At 43.4% G+C, this 20,077-nt stretch overlaps 1 protein-coding gene and 1 long non-coding RNA gene across 5 annotated transcripts in view; one reads left to right on the forward strand and one right to left on the reverse strand.

Annotated features, from left to right (window-relative positions):
- The window catches only part of LOC6733937, a 45,974-nt gene that overhangs the window by 23,296 nt on the left and 2,601 nt on the right, over window positions 1–20,077 (forward strand). For 2 of the 4 annotated variants that reach the window (XM_039292294.1, XM_016167826.3), the window contains exons 3-7: window positions 14,041–15,626; window positions 15,686–16,414; window positions 16,483–16,590; window positions 16,653–19,732; window positions 19,798–20,024. In XM_039292294.1, coding sequence (XP_039148228.1) covers window positions 14,041–15,626; window positions 15,686–16,414; window positions 16,483–16,590; window positions 16,653–19,732; window positions 19,798–20,024 — 5,730 coding nt within the window. Of the gene's footprint in view, window positions 1–4,364; window positions 5,135–10,572; window positions 10,807–14,040; window positions 15,627–15,685; window positions 16,415–16,482; window positions 16,591–16,652; window positions 19,733–19,797; window positions 20,025–20,077 lie in introns of those variants that run through there. The other 2 variants (XM_016167825.2, XM_016167824.3) reach the window with 2 other exon arrangements.
- On the reverse strand, window positions 875–9,047 carry LOC123327120. The gene is made up of 3 exons (XR_006541590.1): window positions 8,803–9,047; window positions 2,104–2,422; window positions 875–1,751 (listed from the first exon to the last, which is right to left on the reverse strand). It is a non-coding gene; the product is annotated as an uncharacterized LOC123327120 (long non-coding RNA).

Raw genomic sequence — 20,077 nt, forward strand, 5'->3', positions numbered from 1 at the left:
TCGCACGTTGCCGATGCTCAATTAAAGAAGTTCGCTCTATTGATTACGTTTAATGTCGATGACGAAGACAACTACCGCCCCTCACCCCCCAAACCCCCTGGAACACCCCTGGCACTGCCCGTTCCATCGCTTGGAGAAGCCTCCTCCGCCTGGTTGGCGACTCCCAAAAGCGGTTCAAGTGAATGGTCAAACCTGTTTGCTCTGCGGACAGCGGAGCGGCAACATCGAATCGTGGGCAGTTGGGGGCATGTGCACGAGCGGTAATAATAACAAAGTTGGAGCCGCCGAGCGGCGACGGCGACGACGACGACGACGTCGCCAACATTTGCTGAACGGCTGAACGAACTGCTGAACGGGCCAGACATGATCACGTCGCCGTGTTGTTGCTGCTGCCCAGCTCTCTGATTGTTTGCGTTGTCTGTCTGCGCCGGAGTTTGGAGCCACACTGTTGCACTGAGAGAAAATCCAGCAATAATGGGAATATATCTTGATTTTAACATGATAACTAAAATCGCAGAAAGTCTAGGTGGCTACATTAGATACTTACTGATATACATATGTTTCTATATTTGTATCTTCATACTTATGTATCTAAGTTACAAATTTACATATGTATCTATATTTGTATGTATATACTTATGTATCTAAGTTACAAATTTATATATGTATCTATATTTGTATCTTTATACTTATGCATCTAAGTTACAAATTTACATATGTATCTATACTTGTATCTTTATACTTATGTATCTATATTTGTATCTTCATACTTATGTATCTATGTTACAAATTTACATATGTATCTATATTTGTATCTAAATACTTATGTACCTAAGTTACAAATTTATAAATGTATCTATATTTGTATCTTTATACTTATGTATCTATCTTTGTATCTTTATACTTATGTATCTTTGTTACAAATTTACTATATAGGTATATTTGTATCTTTATACTAATGTATCTATATTTGTATCTTTATACTTATGTATCTATATTTTTCAAACTTTAAGATATCGTAAATATAAGTGGTAAATTCACAAGAGTACAACTTTTTCTGCCTGTGTGGCACTGTCGCCAGTTTGGCGGCACTGGCGATCGTAGCTTCTGGTTGCAATGTTTCCAGCGTCGCCCCAGCCGCTCTCCATGCCCCTCCGCACCCCCTTGACCCGCGTTTGGCCCCGACTTCCCCCGACGTGGACTGCTTTATGTAGCGCTTAATGGTTTCATTTGGCGGCTGAGCAGCGTTTCTCCATGTGTGTCTGCGAGTGTATCGATTACCCAATGCGTGAATGAGTAAGAACCCATCGGGGGCGACGTACGCTGGCTGTTGTTGTTGCTTTGCTGCACTTTTGGGGCCGGCCACTTGTGCCTATTTATGTTTGCCAGACTCGCAGATACTTGCCACTGCCACAGATACACCGCAGCGCGCACAGATACACAAATACACGGACACAGATGCCCGGTTAATTGTTGCCGTGCAGCCCAATTGCCGATCATTTGGGATGGCTTCGAGGGACTGAGAGTGTGTGTGTGTGTGTGGGTTTATATTTTTAAATCAATCGATGCGATAGACGTTTTATTGCTGTAATCAATCGTCGCGTGCATGTGGCAGCGTCGCCTGTTCGATTAATCGTACGAGTTCGACCACGAGTACCAACAATTGGTATTACACAGATACGGATACCAAATGCATGCACCTAGAGATACTTTAGATACTTGTTTAGCTACGTGGTATTATAGATCTGGATCTACAAAGGAATAAATTGTGAAAACGGAATTAAACAGAGAAGAATCGATTTCCTAGATAGATAAATTTATTTATGATTACTATCGAAACCATCATAATCTTATCAAAAACCTATTGCACGATAGGGAAACAATTTCGTGATGTTTCAAAATATAAATCTGATGTCACAGGATGGACTCATGTTTGATATGACAAAGTGTCCGAATCAATGACCAATTTCTTTCCGTGTACATTTCTACGCGTATGTAGACTCGTCTACTTCTATACATATGTATGTACATACGTGTTGCTTTCATAGATGAGTGCGTACCACTCGTCCTCGCTTGATTGTGTTTATTGATTAGATTGTTTACCTTTCTTCGTGATATCATCGCCGACCAAGTGCCGAGCGTTGTTATCGTACGTCAACTGTCCAAATAAATGTACATCTGAGCACACATCGAAAACTATTCCTATGGCATGGAATATATTCCACACATCTGTATGTATGATGGATTTTCCATATTGAGAGCGCTTGTGTGTGTGATGATAGTTCTTATCGAATCGCTTCCGTTCGATTTGGCACAGAAAGTTTCAGACTTCGGGGGACTTTCAGCGTTTCTGATACCATTGTTGTTGTTGTCAAGCTCTTTGGGCAATTCGCTGTTCTTATCGTCGATGGATTTTTAATGGCTGTGGGAAAGGGGAAAGTGATTTATGAAACGCTTTTACGGCTGCCACAAATTAATATCCATATCGAACTGATTTTGTTAACAGTTCAATGGATGCGCTTATTGTTAACTCGAGTTTTTCATTCAAAATGCAACACAATTATAGTATGTGAAGTGTTTTATAATACAAAATGAATGCTCACTTAAAATGTATAATCAATATTTTGCACAATTTCCCCCAGTTTATAAATAACATTCAAACTACTCCAAAATAATTGCTGTTAATTGAATGTGACACCTAAAAAGCCAAAATCAATTTCGAACCTCGCGCTCTGCAATTGCCCAACCCAAAAACAATCTTCCACTATAAATTAGCAAACAAAAACTGTACGCTAAAAATTGCGCGGAGCGGGGTAAATAGAATATAAATTGTATAAATAAACTCAACAAAAAGGCAGCGCAACACTACGGAGGCAAAAAGTGCAAAACCAATTGATCTAATAAGCCAAGAACGCGGCGCTCACTTTATGCGTTTTTCTTCTTCTCTTTTTTCTATTTTTTTGCTTTTTTTGGTTTTATTTAACAAAAGCAAGAGCAACAATAACAATAGCACATTTTGCGGGCGGGCTTCCCTCGCTTTAGAATAATACGCAGCGAAGTACAACAGAAACCAGAAGGAATGATACATTAGTTGTAGTCGACAGGCGAATACCCTGTGTTAATTCCGTACTACCGAAACAACATACAAATGTAATTGTTTGTTCTATTTTCTTTTATCTTTTTTATTATCACCCATTGCAAATAATTATGGTCTTAACATAACGTTGAGTCAATATCATAATTATTAAAATGATTATCCTATTATAGATTTGAGTTAATTTGAAATATTATACCTCGCTATTCCACGGTATTGCAAGAAGAAGCAGCAGGAGAGATGATGAGAAGGAGGAGGAAAGTGATTTTGCTCATTTCGTGGAAAGAGAGCGCAACAGCGCCATATGTCTGCTGGGGCACGAATATCAAGTTGGCCGGAAAGAGATGGCAGGCCCTCAGAACACCACAGACGCAACAGTCGCGCTCACTCACACTCACGCACACACACACAGGCACGGTGACGCCGACGACTTGGCGACGCCAGTTCACTTGTTGTTCTTGTTGTGTTCTGTTTCTCCTTTTGTTGTTCTTGTTCTTGCCGGGTATTGTTAATCATTCGCCCAGGGGCGGTTCAGGCGTTGTGGGGTAAGTTAACCAACCGTTGAATGATGCAACGGAATAATGTAAACGGAAAGCCATATGCTAGCCATTGAGCATAAATACCTAATGGCTATAATAAATTGTGATTTTGGGTGCAGTGCGCGAATTGATCCACAAATATTTGCCCACACTGCGACGTTTGATTGAGAGAAACAGTTGATCGGTTCCATTAACCCTTGGATGTGTATTTTATAGTGCACAAATCGCAAAAAACATAGCCTTATTTGCTAACATATGTGAAATAATAGAAATGTTTATAATATGTGCTTTTTTGTGTCGTATTTCCTAATGACTAAGAAATGATGCCATTATGAATATGAAGTCATTTATCATTACTAGTTAAGGGTTAAGGTACGGATAAAATAATAATATTTTATCTGATGGCAATGTCATAAAGATTAAGCAAATGGTAATACGGAATGTCTCAAATGGTGTTGATAACTTATCGCCTTAGCTTTAATAATAAAACTGCAGAAACATCTAATCTGGATCCCAAATATGTAAGAATATCATATTTTAATAATAAAAAATAAACTTTTAAGTAATGCTTATATAGATACGAAAATTAAATAAACTAAATCATGATAACCGCGTTAAAACTAGAACTTTATGATCAAGATCAACCGAGAGTTGGCACCTGCACTTTGCAGCTCTTCGAAAGTCTACACAAGGGTTAAGCGTCGGTGCCTGCTGCGCTGCCCGCGTCGCTGCCAGCGTCGACGGCGAAAAAAAACAGTCGAGGCCCGCCATTCTTCGATCTTTCGTCGTTCGGTGCGGTTGTTCGCTTGTTCGGTGCGGCGTGGCTATTAGTTAATTATTCGGCGATGCGATGAATTAATTCGAACAAGTCGGAATAAACAACAACGCAGCACAACATAAACAAAAGGCAGAAAAGAAACCACAAAAGAACGGAACAATCGCGCGTGTGTTTGTGCTCAGCATACTTGTGTGTGCACGTATGTTTGTATATAATAGTGTGTGTGGGCGAGAAGTGCGAGTGCAGCCGCCACAACAAGTTTTGTATTAATCAAATTAGATCATAGCGCGCAAAAGAGTGCACAGCAAGAGCCACGAAGAGGAAAAGGTTACAGCGAAATGAATGTCATAATATGCTAATTAGCTGCGGTGCAAAAGCGAAAATAGTATACGAAAACACGCACGGAATCAAAGTGCAAATTTCAAAGTATCTCTCTTAAAAAGTAAAGGAAATAGAAAAGAGAGCGAGTGAGTAAGTGCGTGCGAGTGAGCCAGCGAGTGTGGAAGGAATTCCAAGAAAAACTGTGAAAATTCAAAATAAACAAAAGTCGAAAGAGCGATCCCCCCACCCCCTGCCCCCTCTCTCAAGAGAATACAATACCGAAGGAGAAGCAACACAAAAACAACACTCAAATCTGGGCAACCCCGCGCGGCCGGGCCGCAATATCTCTCAGATTAGTATTAGTGTTAGTTTCTACAGCAACAAGAGGAGCAACGTGTGCGGGTGAGTGGATGGATAATCTCTGCATTGGTGTGGGTAAAAAGGTGCATTGGCTGGTGTGCGTGCGCGAGCGGGAGAGCATGCTGATTGGACTTGAACTACTTTGAGGCGTTTTACCTGCCGTTTACCTTTACCTTTTCGTAAATTAAGCCGGCGCCAGGATACCTGGCTAGGTAGAAAGACAAACAAAAGGCTTGCAACGTCATTGACACGCCAGCAGCGGCGGCAGCAGCAGCAGCAACAACAACCACATCGGTGTGCAACGTGAGCAGCAACAACATCGATACTAATGCAACTTAAGGTGGAAATCCACTTAAGACTGCACCACGGGGCGTTCAGCCGAAATCGCTGTTGCTGTTCCTGCTGCCACAGTGGAAACTTCTAGCATGACACCAATGTGTTGCAAGTTTCGAACCGAACTCACACATTTGCTGCTTGAAATCTTTAGAAACTATGCCACAGAAGTTATATTAAGCATTTACCGATTTTTAGAAACTATATACAATCACTTAGAAATCAGATTGTCAATACTTCAGTTTGCGGTTCCCCATGGCGGAGTTTCACTGTACACGTACGTATCTCAGGGTCTTAACACTGCGCTGCTCTCAAGTGTTTTGCGAACAATTAAACATGCAACAGTTATAATACGTTCCGCCTTTTGCTGCCTGTGTGCCGCTTGTGAGTTTTGAGGAATGCCCTGCCGCCTGGGGAATGACGACACATGTTTATCGACGGGGCAACCCCTAAAGAGCAGTCATGACCTTGACAACAGAGCTACAGAGCAACAGATACTCCGCACTCACAGCCACAGACACAGACACAGATACAGATACTTTGGGTGCGAGTCTGGAAATCTGTTACCATTTTTTTTTTTCACGCCCAATGCGCATGCCTGTGCATACATTTCATCGGCTCAATTCGAATCGAATCGAATTGAATCGAAGCGAATCATTCGCATAGCCCCATGAGTTGCCTACGTAAGCGCTTTGAATTTATCAAAATTTTTGTGTATTTATGGCTATTTCTTTTTCTCACTTTTTGCTAATATGCAAAAATTCACAACGCCGCCAACGTATTTCCGTCCTTCAAATGCCAAAACGCCAAGACAAGCAGAAAGAAGAAAAAAAAAATAAAAAAAGTCTCAAGAAAGAACAACGCACACAATTTGTGAAAAATTATTTTGATGGCTTGGCGCTGGGAAACATTTTTGTTTGCGCTCGAATGCACGATTTGGAGATTCTTTTCTTTAATCGTTTGTTTTGGTGGCCTTTGATAGAGCACAAGTATTTATAAACAGTTTAATTTAATTAGCCCCCGAAATACGAAATAACGTGACATTAGAGCAAAAAAAAAAAAATTCTTTGCTTTTGCGGCGCCATAAAGTTTGAAATATCAAAAATGTTTCAAGATTCGAAATTGAATTATGATCGTTATGGGCTGCGCCAAATTGCGTAATCGAAGTGATTCGAGTTTTCCATTTGGCTGTCATAAAGCATAATACAAATAGATAATATTTAACAAAAATGTGCTAACGCAAAAGGCCAATAGAGGCAACTAAAAATATTTATGCAGATATATAGACGCCAATGTGTGTGTATATATAGACGACTAGTTGGCTCTATACCGTCTACTGTCTAAAATAAAACACTTGAATGTCGTCTTACGTAGTTGGAGCATTTAAAAATACTTTTCTAGCGAGGCGGCGGCACCAAAACAAAATTGAAAATCAAGAAAATCGAGAAAATCGTGAAAATCACATTCTATCAGCCAGCAGAGCAAAGTCAAAAGTCAAAGACAGTGGAAAATAAAAATAAACACAAATTATCGAACGATTTCTGTCTGCTTTTCTTGATCTTCTGCCGTTTCGTTTCGCTTTGTGTGTAAACAAAAAATTGTTGGCCTGGCAATTATTTAACACTTTTGGCCACGAATTCCTATATTTAAAGGGGTTCTCATACAAATTTCGCAATGGGGAGAAGGAAATAAGTCGATATTTACTTTGAACTCATTTCATATTTACGATTATCGCGCCCCCAAGCAATAATCATAATAATATTCGAGAATATATGATTATTCATTTGCAAAATTGAATGTTTTTTTTTAAGTTTTAAAGCTTTTCCTTTAGGCAACTTAATTAAATTAAATATATTTTAAGAGTCCATAAATCTATAAAGGCATGTCTAAAAAGTGCTAAATTATATTGTTTAAACTGTTTTGTTTCGCTGTGCCAAAAATCAATTTTGTTTATACAGATTTTTCACCTACGTACAATGTAAACCCAGAGACCTTGGCAATCGGAAAACATTTCAGTACCGAAAGAACATTATTTCTACTCTCGAGAAATTTTTACAAATTTTCTCTGCTGACGTCAAACAAAATTTGGGAATTTCCGTGCTAATGTGAAAAGTGTATAATATGCCGAGAATTTTGTTGTGTACGCCAAATCGCTTAATATACTGCTTACTCATTCGACGATAGATAAACGAAATGGATCTCCTGCAAAGAGGCTTATAGACCTAGACCCAAACAAATATTCCATCGAAATGTCTTATCTATTTACCAATTTCCGTAAGCGTACCTTGACCTTTCACTTTCCACGAATGAAGAGTCCACGCCTCGTCGATTGATAAGCCTCCGAAATCGAAATCTATTTCTCGAAAAGCACGCCAGATTAGTCAAGAGACCGACGTCAGAGCACTTTTCGAGAATTGTTTTCGCAATTCCCCATAATATATTGCCAGTTTAACGCTGTGCTTGTTTATATCAATATTCTGCACTGGAAACCCATTTTAAGTAAATAATAAATAAATGAAACTGTATACCGACTTGGCTCGAATCGCTTTCAAACTTATCAGCAAATGACAAAGTTCTGCTCAAAGGCAAGATGTCTTTGTCCTAGCCTTATCAGTTCTTGGACACTATGGGTTGACCAGTAAATAGTACGTACTTTGTGTGCATTTCAACACGAAAAAATGTAAAAATAAATCTTATTAACTTTCCTTTTACATAAAAAACTAATATTACTGTTCAAAGCATGCATTAGCATTTTGTTTATAAAGATAAAGCAGAACTATACCATAAAAGTACAAAAGGGTATATATAAGATAGGCAAAGGATAGACAGTAATTATCATCGTAGGGTATCAATCTTCTCAAATGCCCCACTTAAGCAGTCATCTTCTATCTTCCGTCAAGAGCGATCGTCACTCTCTCTCTCTCTCTTTTTTTTCGTTCGAGAGCGCATGCACTCGCTCTTTAATCGCCTTAATTTGATTTCCTATAACACTTCAGCACGGCTGAGTGGGCAACAACAATAACAGTGAGACACGGGTACGTCACAGCCGCCTACCCTTTCCCCTTGCCATACAATTTCCAAAGAGGGAGATGGCGCACAAAGCGCTTATCAAGCTCTTCTGTTCGTCGTTCTGTAAATGTATGTGTGCATGAGTGTAAAATATTATCGCAGTGTCCAAGCTGGAGCAAGAAGAAGAGAAGACGACGACTAGGAAGAAGAAGAAGAAGACTGAAGAAAACAAGTAGCCGCACTGAAATACATACATACACACACATCCAAGCTCAACAAGCTAAACTCGTTTTCAACCACAACATCGGGCAAAATTATTAAAATTTTTAACTTGATTCATGCTCATGCCAACACACCAGCAAACTCACATGCATATAATACACAGGCATGTGTACGTAAATAAATACGGCAGCAACAACGATATGGCGGCGGGTTTCCTCGTTTCTTATGAATTGACTCAAAAGCAGCAACAATTCCCGACAGTGTTGTCAAGTTGTTTGGCTTAGTCATGTTCGCGAGCGAACCGCTAGAGGCATGGAGCGGAGAGCGGGGGAGCACTGGCTCTGGCTGTGGGGCTTCGTCGCCACATGGCAGACAGTGCTGCTGCCATCGAAAAGTAGCCAGATCTAAAAAAGCTAAGAATACCTGTAGGTAATTAAGGGATGCCGTTTAGTAAATAACAGCTTACTATTAATGAAGGTCGAATTTTACAAAACCAGACTTGTTTATTAAATGACATTCCATGTCCTAAATGATATCCTCTACGATAATCCTAAATGAATTACAAAAAAAAGGTTAGCTATAAAAAAGTTAAGGTGATACACAGATGGGCAGATCGTGCTGAATTGGTTGATTGGGGATGGAGTGGGGGGTGCTGATGGGGTTTCTCTCTCGCAGCTAATATGGCAACTCTGGCCTGCTCTCTCTCTCGCGCGCGCGATCGGTGTGCGCTGTAGCAATTATTATTTTATTATCACTTTTTCCGTTGCTTCGTTTTGTGCTTCTACGTTTTAAATGCTTTTGTTGTTATCGCGCTGTGCTTTTTAGCCTCTTTTTGCTTTTTGCTGTTTTTTTCTGCCTGGTGCTCCCCAGACCTTCCTTAGTCAGCAAAATTTCGCATATTTGTGCGGGGGAATGTGGTCGCCGATGGGGTCGTTTGTTGGTGTGCGTGCGCGTGTTTTACGGAGCGCACTTGTGTGTGTGTGTGTGGGGTACGTAATCAACAATAGGGGGAAAACAACAACTGCAGCAACAACAGCAACGTCTGACTGGCTGGCGACAGTCTTTCATTTCGATTCGTTTCGTTTCATTTCGCTTCATACTTCGCGTCACCTGTTGTTGTTAAATTTTTATACTTTTTTTTAGTCTTAATTTTTGCTTGATTTGATCATTTCTCAGTGGCTGCCGCAAAATCAAAAGCTGAACAAAAAGAAGTGGCGACCCTGTGCTTACATTTGATTGACAATTGCGAATGTGTGTGAGGAGATTGAGAGCACATGTGTGTGTGTGTGTTTGTGTGCGAGTGTGCGGGGGGCGACGACGAAGCTGCCGCAATTATTTGATTATTGTACTTTTTTTGCTGCCTGCGCTGACGTCGCGCCTCTTTAACACTCAGTAACCGCATAAAAACATGGGTATATTGCATTTAAAAAATAAGTAAAGATATTTTAAAACAAATTCTTAATATTATACATTATACCAATTATTAGATTTATCATAAAACGATATAGCAGGAAATCTTTCCAATTATCTTTATTTGAATACAGCTATATTTTCAATATGCGAATAATTAATATTCTAAGGATGTAATAGAGCTACTACCAAATATTCTTGGATATAGACTGTTTTAGCATTATACAAAATTTCTTTTTTAAGTTTTAAGCATAAAGACTTTCCTACTTCAACTTTCCTATTAGTAAACTCAACTCAAAATCGCAGAAATCCAAAACTTTTAGCCTATTCCAACTAATTATACGTAGATTTGCAGTTAGTATAACATTTACTGCCACTCAAGGGTACATTGTAGTCGACTAGTGCGACTTTGGGCTTCTTACTTGTTGTTTTTGCCCCGTTCGGTCGCTTCTTCGTTTTCTTTTCGCACACACCACACACATGCACACACAAGCACACACGCTGAGCACACTCTGAATGAATTTCGCTGGTCGCCTCGTCTAGTTGCCTTAAATGTTTCAGGCGCGTCGGTTGTCGTCGATTGTCGATTGTCGCCTTTTCGATTTCTCGCTATTCGCGCCGCCAGATTTTTCTCGCCGTGCACTTCCAATTGTTGCGCTTCGAGCCAAACGAACAACAACACCAACTATGCAAATGAGCGGTACAGGCGGAAAAATGCGTGTGGTCACAATTAAACTTGGGTATGTTTCTCTTTACCGTTTGTGCCGTTTTCGTCATTTTTGTCGGGCATTTCGCATTTCGCATTTTGGCCGTTCGCTGGAATTTCGGAATCTTTTCCGCGAATTTTTTTTGACGTATTATACTATACATATGCATTTTTGGTTCGTTCTGCTCAACTGCTGTAAAACGCTGCCTGCTAATAAATTATAAACAATTGCCAAGTGGGCGAGTGCTTAGTGCTTTTTGCACTGCGATGACGTAGTCGTCATCGCGCGGATTGAGCGAATGACCGAATGACAGAGTGACGGACTGACAGACTGACCGTCAGACAGATGTGTGGACTTTGTGGCGCCGTTGCCGCCGCACCTCGTTGATTTTGTTATTTATTTTTCATTATTTCGCTGCGCTGGTGTGGGTGTTTTTATATGTATTCTCGTTTTATTATAATTTCGAATTCAGGCAGTCACTCAGTCAAACACGAAATGCACTTGTGACGTAGGCGAGATAGCGTGTGCTCAATATGAGCAGCAAACTTATCAAGCTTTTTTACACCAGAAACAATGCTAACGCCAGAATTTCCATATGATTCCAAAAACAAACTCTCTGAACAAATGTAAATATGATTTAGTATGATGTGAACATATTGTGATTAATGTATTTAGATATTCATGAAGTTTGGCGCGGAAGTGGTTGTTTAATAACTAAGATAAGGTGTTTATTTACCAGTTAGAAGAACATCTAATTGCAACCAACTTTTCGATATTTGTAACAGTGTACCGAGCCCTATTCGATTATTCGTGGCGCTTTATTTATTGCACTTTGAACAGGGGCAATTGTATTTCGCTTGGCTCAATAAAAATGTGCATGCAAATGAAAATGCCAATGCAAATGCAGTTCCAGTTTGTACACATGCATATATTGAAATACGTTCCCATGTGTTTCGCGTTCACTTGCCGTTTTCACGCCTCAAAATGCTGGCAAACAGGCGTAATTAGAAGCCCCCCGATCGTTAAACAAAAGTTCGTGATAAAGAAAACGTCGTATTGATGATATTGGCAAATGGATTTACGTGGCTAACAATAAACTAAACGGTGGATAAACTAACTTGGGATGATCTTTAAACGTCACTATGCACTTTGCGCTTCTTGTTTGCACATTGGATGTGTGGGTATCTCCGCATATGAGAGTATTCTGGTTTTAATTGCTGGCGTTTTTATAAGCGCCTACTTCTGATTAGCTTATCTTCTTTATTCCCGCTTGACTTTATTGTACTGTCGTGACTGTTGATGATGGCATTAGTTTCGCCAGTTTCTGCTGTATAATGTATAGCCCACTTTGTGATTATGTACAGTTGAACTTCAGTAGTTTCTCGCACAGCGAATGAACACACAAATGTAAATATTATTTCGAAAGACAGATTCTGAGCGTTGTGTTATTAAACTTTATTCTGCTTATTTAGTCAAAATGCTCACACTACGCTTTTGTTTCCACATTCCTTGTAATCGCCACACATATGTATGCATTTCAATTGTGGCGCAGTTGGCGCCTTGTAATTGACCCACTCACTCGTTTTATTAATAAGTCGAGTGCATACACATATTTACTACACACGATTATGTAATTAGGATTTGTATCCCCGAACAGCTAATCGCCAGCGAATGCCACTTAATTGCCCAATGAGTTGACAATCTGATATGATATAGCCCCTTACGATTGCGAACGAATAGTACTACGTATCGGATAACTGACGTCAACGCGTCTGCACTCCGGCAAATTGGCAATCACTTGGTGGTGGCTTACAATGGGGATCGCTTATCGTTTCTGCTCTGTTTCTGACTCAGGCGCACGATAGTCCCCACTGATAACTGATAATGAATCTGGCAAACACACGTACCGAAAATACTTACTTACCTCGTGTGCATGTAGAGCTTGGCATTATCAATGGAACTTTTGGGCAATTTTTGTCTTTTTTTTTATTTATTTATTTATTTATTTTTTTTTTTTTTTTTGTGGTCGCACGGATCGAAAGCCTTATAGCCAGCCGTGCTGATAACAAATTGAGTAAACATTGGTACGCGACGAGAGTCGCTGCGATCGCATAATGCCGTATAATGTGTATAATAATAACGCTGAATGCTAAACAGTCGTCGCAGTCGAGTCAATTAACGCGACCCAGCTCGGTTGCCAGTGAGCGTTTTTTTTTTTGTGTTCAGTCTGTGTGCGATTGTGATTTGAGAACTGCCCCGGCTTACTAATCGCCCGACAGCCCAGCCGGCCGAGTCATATAATACCATCTATGCAGACAGTGGGGCTCACATATATAGCAGCATTTTTTAAATAATTTTTAACCTTTTTGTTTCCTTTGTCATGCACAAAACAGAGAATTTACTAAAGATTTGTTTTTCAAACTGAAGCCTTAACTAATGCGAGCAAATGGAGTTCTCAAGTATCCACTCTTCATATTTGGCAACACTTTATAATCCCATTGCTAATCACACACCTGCCTGCCAGCAGCTTTACCGTACTGATACGCACTGTTGTCACACATGTGTGCACGAGCGGTGATAAGGAAGCCCCCAACAACAAACGAAATGCCAGCGACACCAGTCATTACACTTCACTTGTCACTTTTCTTGGATTTTTGTATCTTTTGGTCGCCTGTGTCTGGTTTTCGGCAGGTGGGGCCTGAACCCCAGCTAAGTTGGGAATTCAAAATAGAAAGTTGATAAAAAGAAACAAGGCGAATATATGTACGTATATGTATTCGTATATTTTCGCCACTGTGCTTTATCGATGTTGACACGTTCACAGAGTGGGAAATTGATTTTCAATAGCGCACAGGCATTTGCGAACTTGTGATTCACCTGGCGGATTGATCGCCATGGAGAGAATTAGCGTGCTCCGTATCTGGCATTCTCGGCTACGCGTTGATAAGATTGAGCCCCAATTAGTGCTGATAATGTGGCTCGAAATAAAAGTGTACTATACTCGTCTTGGGAAACCCAAATGCAAACCGCAATTGTACATCGGCCAGGGGGCAAGGTTGTATTAGATGAAAGTTAAAATATTAAATTAATTTTAATCATCCGAAGATTTGCAAATACTTGGTCAGATGTGGTTGACTTCCACTGGATTAGCTAGCAGGGATATCAGCTTATCATGAATGTATCAATTAGCATTGCCATTTAAATTAAATTATGCGAAACACATCGAATTAATTTGGTTTTTCTCTCTCTCTTCTCGTTTCGCTATAGATGAGCCCACTGCAAATACGTCACAGGATAATAAATTCGATAATAATATGGAAAATGCAACCACCACAACGGCCAAGCATTACAAAACCGCAGGCAAACAGTACAAGACCAATAAAGTGAACAATACGCGACGTGCCACAGCAGCAGCGGCAGCAGCAGCAGCAGCAGCAGCAACCACAACAGTAACAACAGCAGCAACGCCAACCAAGAAGCGGACATATCGGGAAACTGCAACAGCAACCACAGTCACTCAGAGATCAACCAACAAGGCCAACATCGCTGCAGCAATTGCATTGGCAGCAGCAACAGAGGCAACAGCACCAGCATCAGCAACTGCAGCAGCAACAGATGCAACATTAACAGCCTCTAAAGCGGCAGCAACAGCAGCAGCAACAGATGCTGCTAGTGGCAACAGCAACAGCAGCAGCAAACCCAGCACGAGCACACGAGATAAGCTAGGCGAGGTGCCGCTGCCGACTGTTGACAGCAACCACATCATCAGCAACAACAATAATAATAATAACAATAACAACACAAATAATAATAACAACAACAACCACCACAGTGATAATAGTATTAGTGAGAATAGTTATGAATTTAAGAGTAGAGATAAAGCAAGTCTAAGTGATAGCAAAATGACGCTACAACAGATGGCAGCAGTCAGCAGCAACCAGGAGCCAGTGGCTCCCAATGTGGCCAACACGATGAGCAACTCGAGCATCATCAGCAGCCAGCAGACCACCGCAAATGCCACACCCGCCACCGATGAGGCTCCGTTGGGGGATCGGTCAAATATTTCACGCTATCTGCACAAGAAGTTCAAACGTTTGGCCAGCACCACCGAGGTGGACAGCTGGAGTGCGACGAATGGCGGCGGAGCACTGCAAGCAGGTGGCGATGCCGTTCGCACCACATCGCTGTCCTCAAACAGTTCGCTTTCACCGCCACCAACAACGCCGCTGGCCAACGGTCACCATCTGATGACCCAACAGCAAAGCCACCAGCAAGTGCAGCAGCAACAGTCGCCGCCGCCTTCAGTAGCAATACATGAATTCAGTGCCAATTTTGTAAATAGCAATCATGTCAATGCCATTGGTCATGAGGAGAGCATCATCAGCAATAGTGGCTACAAAGCGGCGGGAAGAACGCGAACGCCTCTAGCCAACAGCAACAGCAACACGAACAGCACCAGCAACAGCAACCATGCAGCAAATGCCACACTGTCACCGGCCTCATTTGCCCAGCATCAGCAATTGACGCAGCCAACAACAGTGAGTCCTGGAATTCCAGGCGGAGCAGCAGCGCCAAATCCTGCATGCGAGAAGTCCGGACGATACGTTTGTCAGTACTGTAACTTGATCTGTGCCAAGCCCTCGGTGCTGGAGAAGCACATACGGGCCCACACGAACGAACGGCCGTATCCGTGCGAAACGTGCGGCATTGCGTTTAAGACGAAGAGTAATTTGTACAAACATTGCCGCTCGAGATCGCATGCGGCCAGAGCGCGGGGCCTGGAAGTGCCAGCCGACGCCGACGATGGTTTGTCCGATCAGGATGCAGAGCTGAGCAACAGTAGTTCAGAGTTGGTAAGTTAAATAACTGAGATTGTTATCGGAAACATACGTAACTCCTTGCGTTTTTGCAGCCGAGTCGCGCTGGTTCGCCTTACGACGAGCCAATCAATTCGCCCACACCCTCACCTTCCACACTGTCTGCGGCCAAGAGCGCATACATCCAACAGCCTCCGCTACCCACTTACATGCAGCAACTGCCTCTGGGCTCGCCGGCAGCGGGAACATTGCCACCCACCACAGCGGACAATCACCACTCGGCCACTGCCCAGCATCGCCAGTCGATCGACTACAAGCCATATAAGCCCAAGTTCCACAATGCCTCGTTGTACTCATGTAGCAGTAAGGAGCTGCAACAGCAGCAGATACAGCAGCAGCAGCTGCAGATACAGCAGCAGAAACACCAATTGGCGCAGCAAAAGCTGTCCATTCAGCTTCCTCTGGCGCAGCAGCCGTCACTGGCGCATCCCACACTTTCGCCAAGCACGCAGATGAAGATGAAGCACCACATTAACTCGCATCAGATCCAGTTGCAAATGCAGCAGCAGCAATCCCTGTTGGCCCAGCAATCACTGTTGGCTGCCATGCCACCTGGCGGGGTGTATTACCTGGGGCAACCTCCATACTACAACCAAGATGCAGCGGCTGCCATTCACCAGCATGCGTTAGCCATTCAGCAATTCCAAATCCACCTGGCACAGCAGCAGCAACAACAACAGCAGCAGCAACAGCAGCAGCAACACCCACCGTTGGTCAAGCCGCCACCACCAATGCAACAAGCTCCGAGTCTCCCGCCGCAACAGGTTCGTTAAGAACGGTTGTTTTTGAATACGGAGATTAATTATAATCTATATAATTTTATTGTTTACAGCTGGTGCGTGCCAATAGCCAGATTTCCAGTGTAGCAACAGCACCAGCCACTCCCACTCCCGCCGCCAATCTCAGCACTTTTGCCAGCTCAAGTGGTGGCAAGCAAGTAGTGAGTGTTGCACTAAAAGTTTATTTTCACAGCAAAACTAAAATTGGTTTCATCCTTTTCAGAATGTGGCCAAAGTGCAGGAGCACATTTCCAAGTTGATCTCTCAAAATGAAGCCATAGTTGAAAACAAGGAGATATTGCTGCAGAAGAAGTACCCCAAACAGCTTAGTCGTTCCCGCAGTTTCAACAATGCCAACAGCAATAATGCTTCGCAGCACGGGAGCAACGCGTCGGCATTGCATGCAAACAATAGTCACAACAACACCAACGCCCAGATGCCGGAGCGCGAGACTAAAGTGAATTTGGCACAGGCCATCTTCCAGAAACAGCAACAGCAGCTTCAGCAGCAGCAGCAGATAACCCAGCAGCAGCAGCAGCAGATAACACAGCAGCAGCAGCAGCAGATAACCCAGCAGCAGCAGCAGATGCAGCTCGAGCAACAGAACTACTATACGTACATCCAACAGCAACAGGAATGCCAACAGCAACAGATCGAACCACCAAATGGGGTGGTTAAAAGGAATGCCTATAAGCCCGGAATAGTGATGACTACGCCGGTGAAGCAGCAGCAGCAACTTCCGCCACCGCCGTCCCCGTTGCCCATGCAAACATTGCAATATCGCCAGGATCCTGCAACACCAGTGGCAAAAATTGAGCAGCCGACGACGGCAGTGCCTGTTATGCCTCTGAATTTATCAGCGAAGCCTAAACCAACTCTGGTCACTGTGCCCGTCAGTTCCTTGTCCACCAGCTCTCTGGCACCGACTCCAACGACTTCTACCAATTCGACTAGTAGCTCCAAAACTGCTCCACCACCTGCTCAGGTTAATAATTCGATAATTAAGAACCTACTTCTTAATGCTCGAGGATTGGCCGTGCCGATTGGCGAAGGCGATGATGCTGTTTATTCGTGTCCCATCTGTGCAAGCGAATTCCGCAGTGCGGACGATCTGAAGCTGCACAACAGCACTTACTGTCAGGATGCGAGCTCAAGTGCACCAATGAGTCCAGCATCTTCGCCCTTCCGCTCCAACTCGATCTCGTTGAGTCTGCCAGAGCTAAAGAGCCACATGGCCAACTCGAAGAATCCCTTATCTCTGGCCAAGTTGGCCTGGTCGCAACTGAAAACCAAAAGGAGTAGTTTGGTATTAAGTCGCCTAAGTGCAGCACAGACGCCAGCAAGGACATCAACTGTAACAGCTCCCACTGTAACAGCTTCTGCCCCAGCTCCTGCTGTAGCTACGGTCACTGCTCCATCATCAGCACCTGCCCCCCAGATTGAAGCACTGCGCTTTGTGGATGCGCCTCTACCATCGCCTGGGCCATTGTTGGGAAAAACTCCCTTAGTGGACTATGCTCAGCAAAGTGCACCACGCAAGGCCCAGGATTCTGTGGTCATAACCAAAATGCACGAGGATCGGCAATTTGTGATTGAAGCTCAGCCCGCCAAACGCATCAAGACTAGCGATTTGGTTGTGGCATCCTCCTCTCAGCAACCGACAAGTTTCAACTTTTCTTTTAATAATCAGAATAGCAGTAATAGTGTGCCGGAGTTGCAGTCCTCCAAGGAGGAGCGACTGCGCAGATTCACCTCTTCGGGGGGCAGCATGATACCCATTTCGGAGTGTCCAGACTTGGACAACAGCCCGAAGATGATTAGAACACCGTTGCTGTCCGGCGGAAGCTTCCAGGATGTTTCAGTCAAAGTCAACAACGAAACAGGATCATCCAGTAAGGAGCGCAAGCTGATGGCACTGGTCAGTGGCAGTGGACTTCTCGGCGTTAGCTCAGGTCCGCAGCACTTTCAATTTCCGCCCATTAACTCAATAACTGCCTTCAATCCGCTAACGCTGCCACCGATGAGCGGTGGAGATAAATCCACTCCAGCAACACCAATACCTCATGTGCCTGGAATGCCGGGACCCGGTAGTCTGACACCACAAATGCCGCTACTGCCGCCTCCGCCACAACAGCTGCAGCTACCCATTCCCTCTAGTCGAGGTCGCAGTCCAAATCGAAAGCAACCCAGCCCGCTGCTGTTGGGAGGAGGATCCGGTGAACTGAAGGCCCTGTCGCCATTCGGTGGAGTTCAGAATGTGCCAAGCGAGTTCAGTCGACAGCCACCAACTCCTGCCCAGCGCCAAGCGCTGCAGTGGAACAGCAAGGAGACACCGAAGAAAGCACCATTTAACTTTCTACGCATGGCGGATAATGTGAAGACCACTGAACCTGAAGTACGACACTTTAATCTGGAAAATGTGATTGCTGGGAAACAGCAAGAGTTGCCCCTAACACCACTACATGTTGATACTCCCAACGGAAACGCTCCAGAAGAGACCAGTCCCGTAGCCAGTTCCTCAGCATCGGCGAAGTCCAAGTTTCTGCGCCCTACTAGTTTGCCACTGAAACCCGGTACATTTACTCCTAAACGCCATCATGGCATTACACCGACAGCTAATACATTGCCGCTGATCTCGCCGGAGACACCCAGGCCGTCCAAATCCTGTGTGCAACTGTATCTCAATGGACACGCCTACACATATCTGGGCCTCAAATGCAGCACAAAGATGTTTTACTGTACGGTGAACTGTCCACAGCCTTCGTATGTGGCAGGAATGCACAAACTATCGATGTATAGTGTGTGGCAGGTTTGCGAGGAGAACCAGCCACATCCACTTGGATTCAAACTTAAGCAAGTTATGGCACTCTACGACTCCCGTCAAAGGATGTTAGGAAATGGCAGCTCCACCGCCATGGCTGGATCGGGAAAACTTAGTTACAACTTAGTCGCTTCCCAGCAAATCGTTTCCTCCCCCTCGACATCCTCCACCAGCAGTGCTTTCTATCAAGGACCCCTAAAGACCCCACCCACTGTCACGATTGCCGCTCTCAGTGAGGCAAATGTGGCGGCCAAGGCGAATGAGGAGGCACAGGCCAAAAAGTTGGAGACAAGTCCATCCGGGCAGCCCCTGGTGGGTGGCTACGAGTCTCATGAGGATTACACGTACATCCGTGGCCGAGGAAGGGGAAGATATGTTTGCTCCGAGTGCGGAATTCGTTGCAAGAAGCCGTCGATGCTCAAGAAGCACATTCGCACTCATACGGACGTGAGGCCATTCACTTGCAGCCATTGCAACTTCAGGTGAGTCATTGCATTTTTTGCGTACTTAAAAGATTACTTATTGTAAACTTTGTTCCATTCCACAGTTTTAAGACCAAGGGAAATCTGACCAAGCATATGCAATCGAAAACTCACTTTAAGAAGTGCATTGAACTGGGAATAAATCCGGGACCAATGCCGCCAGACAGCGAGTTCTTGGATGTAGATATGGACTTTGACCAGCAGTCATCCACTTCGGCAGGTGGACGCACATCGTCGATGGCTGGGGAATCGGATTCCGATGACTACAGTGATAATGAATCTGAAAGCAGTGGTAAGAAAGAAATCATATACACTTTTTTGGACAAATCGCTGATTTGTTATAAT

Source organism: Drosophila simulans, chromosome 2R (genome assembly GCF_016746395.2).
Source record: "Drosophila simulans strain w501 chromosome 2R, Prin_Dsim_3.1, whole genome shotgun sequence".
In the NCBI taxonomy this organism is placed as follows: domain Eukaryota; kingdom Metazoa; phylum Arthropoda; class Insecta; order Diptera; family Drosophilidae; genus Drosophila; species Drosophila simulans.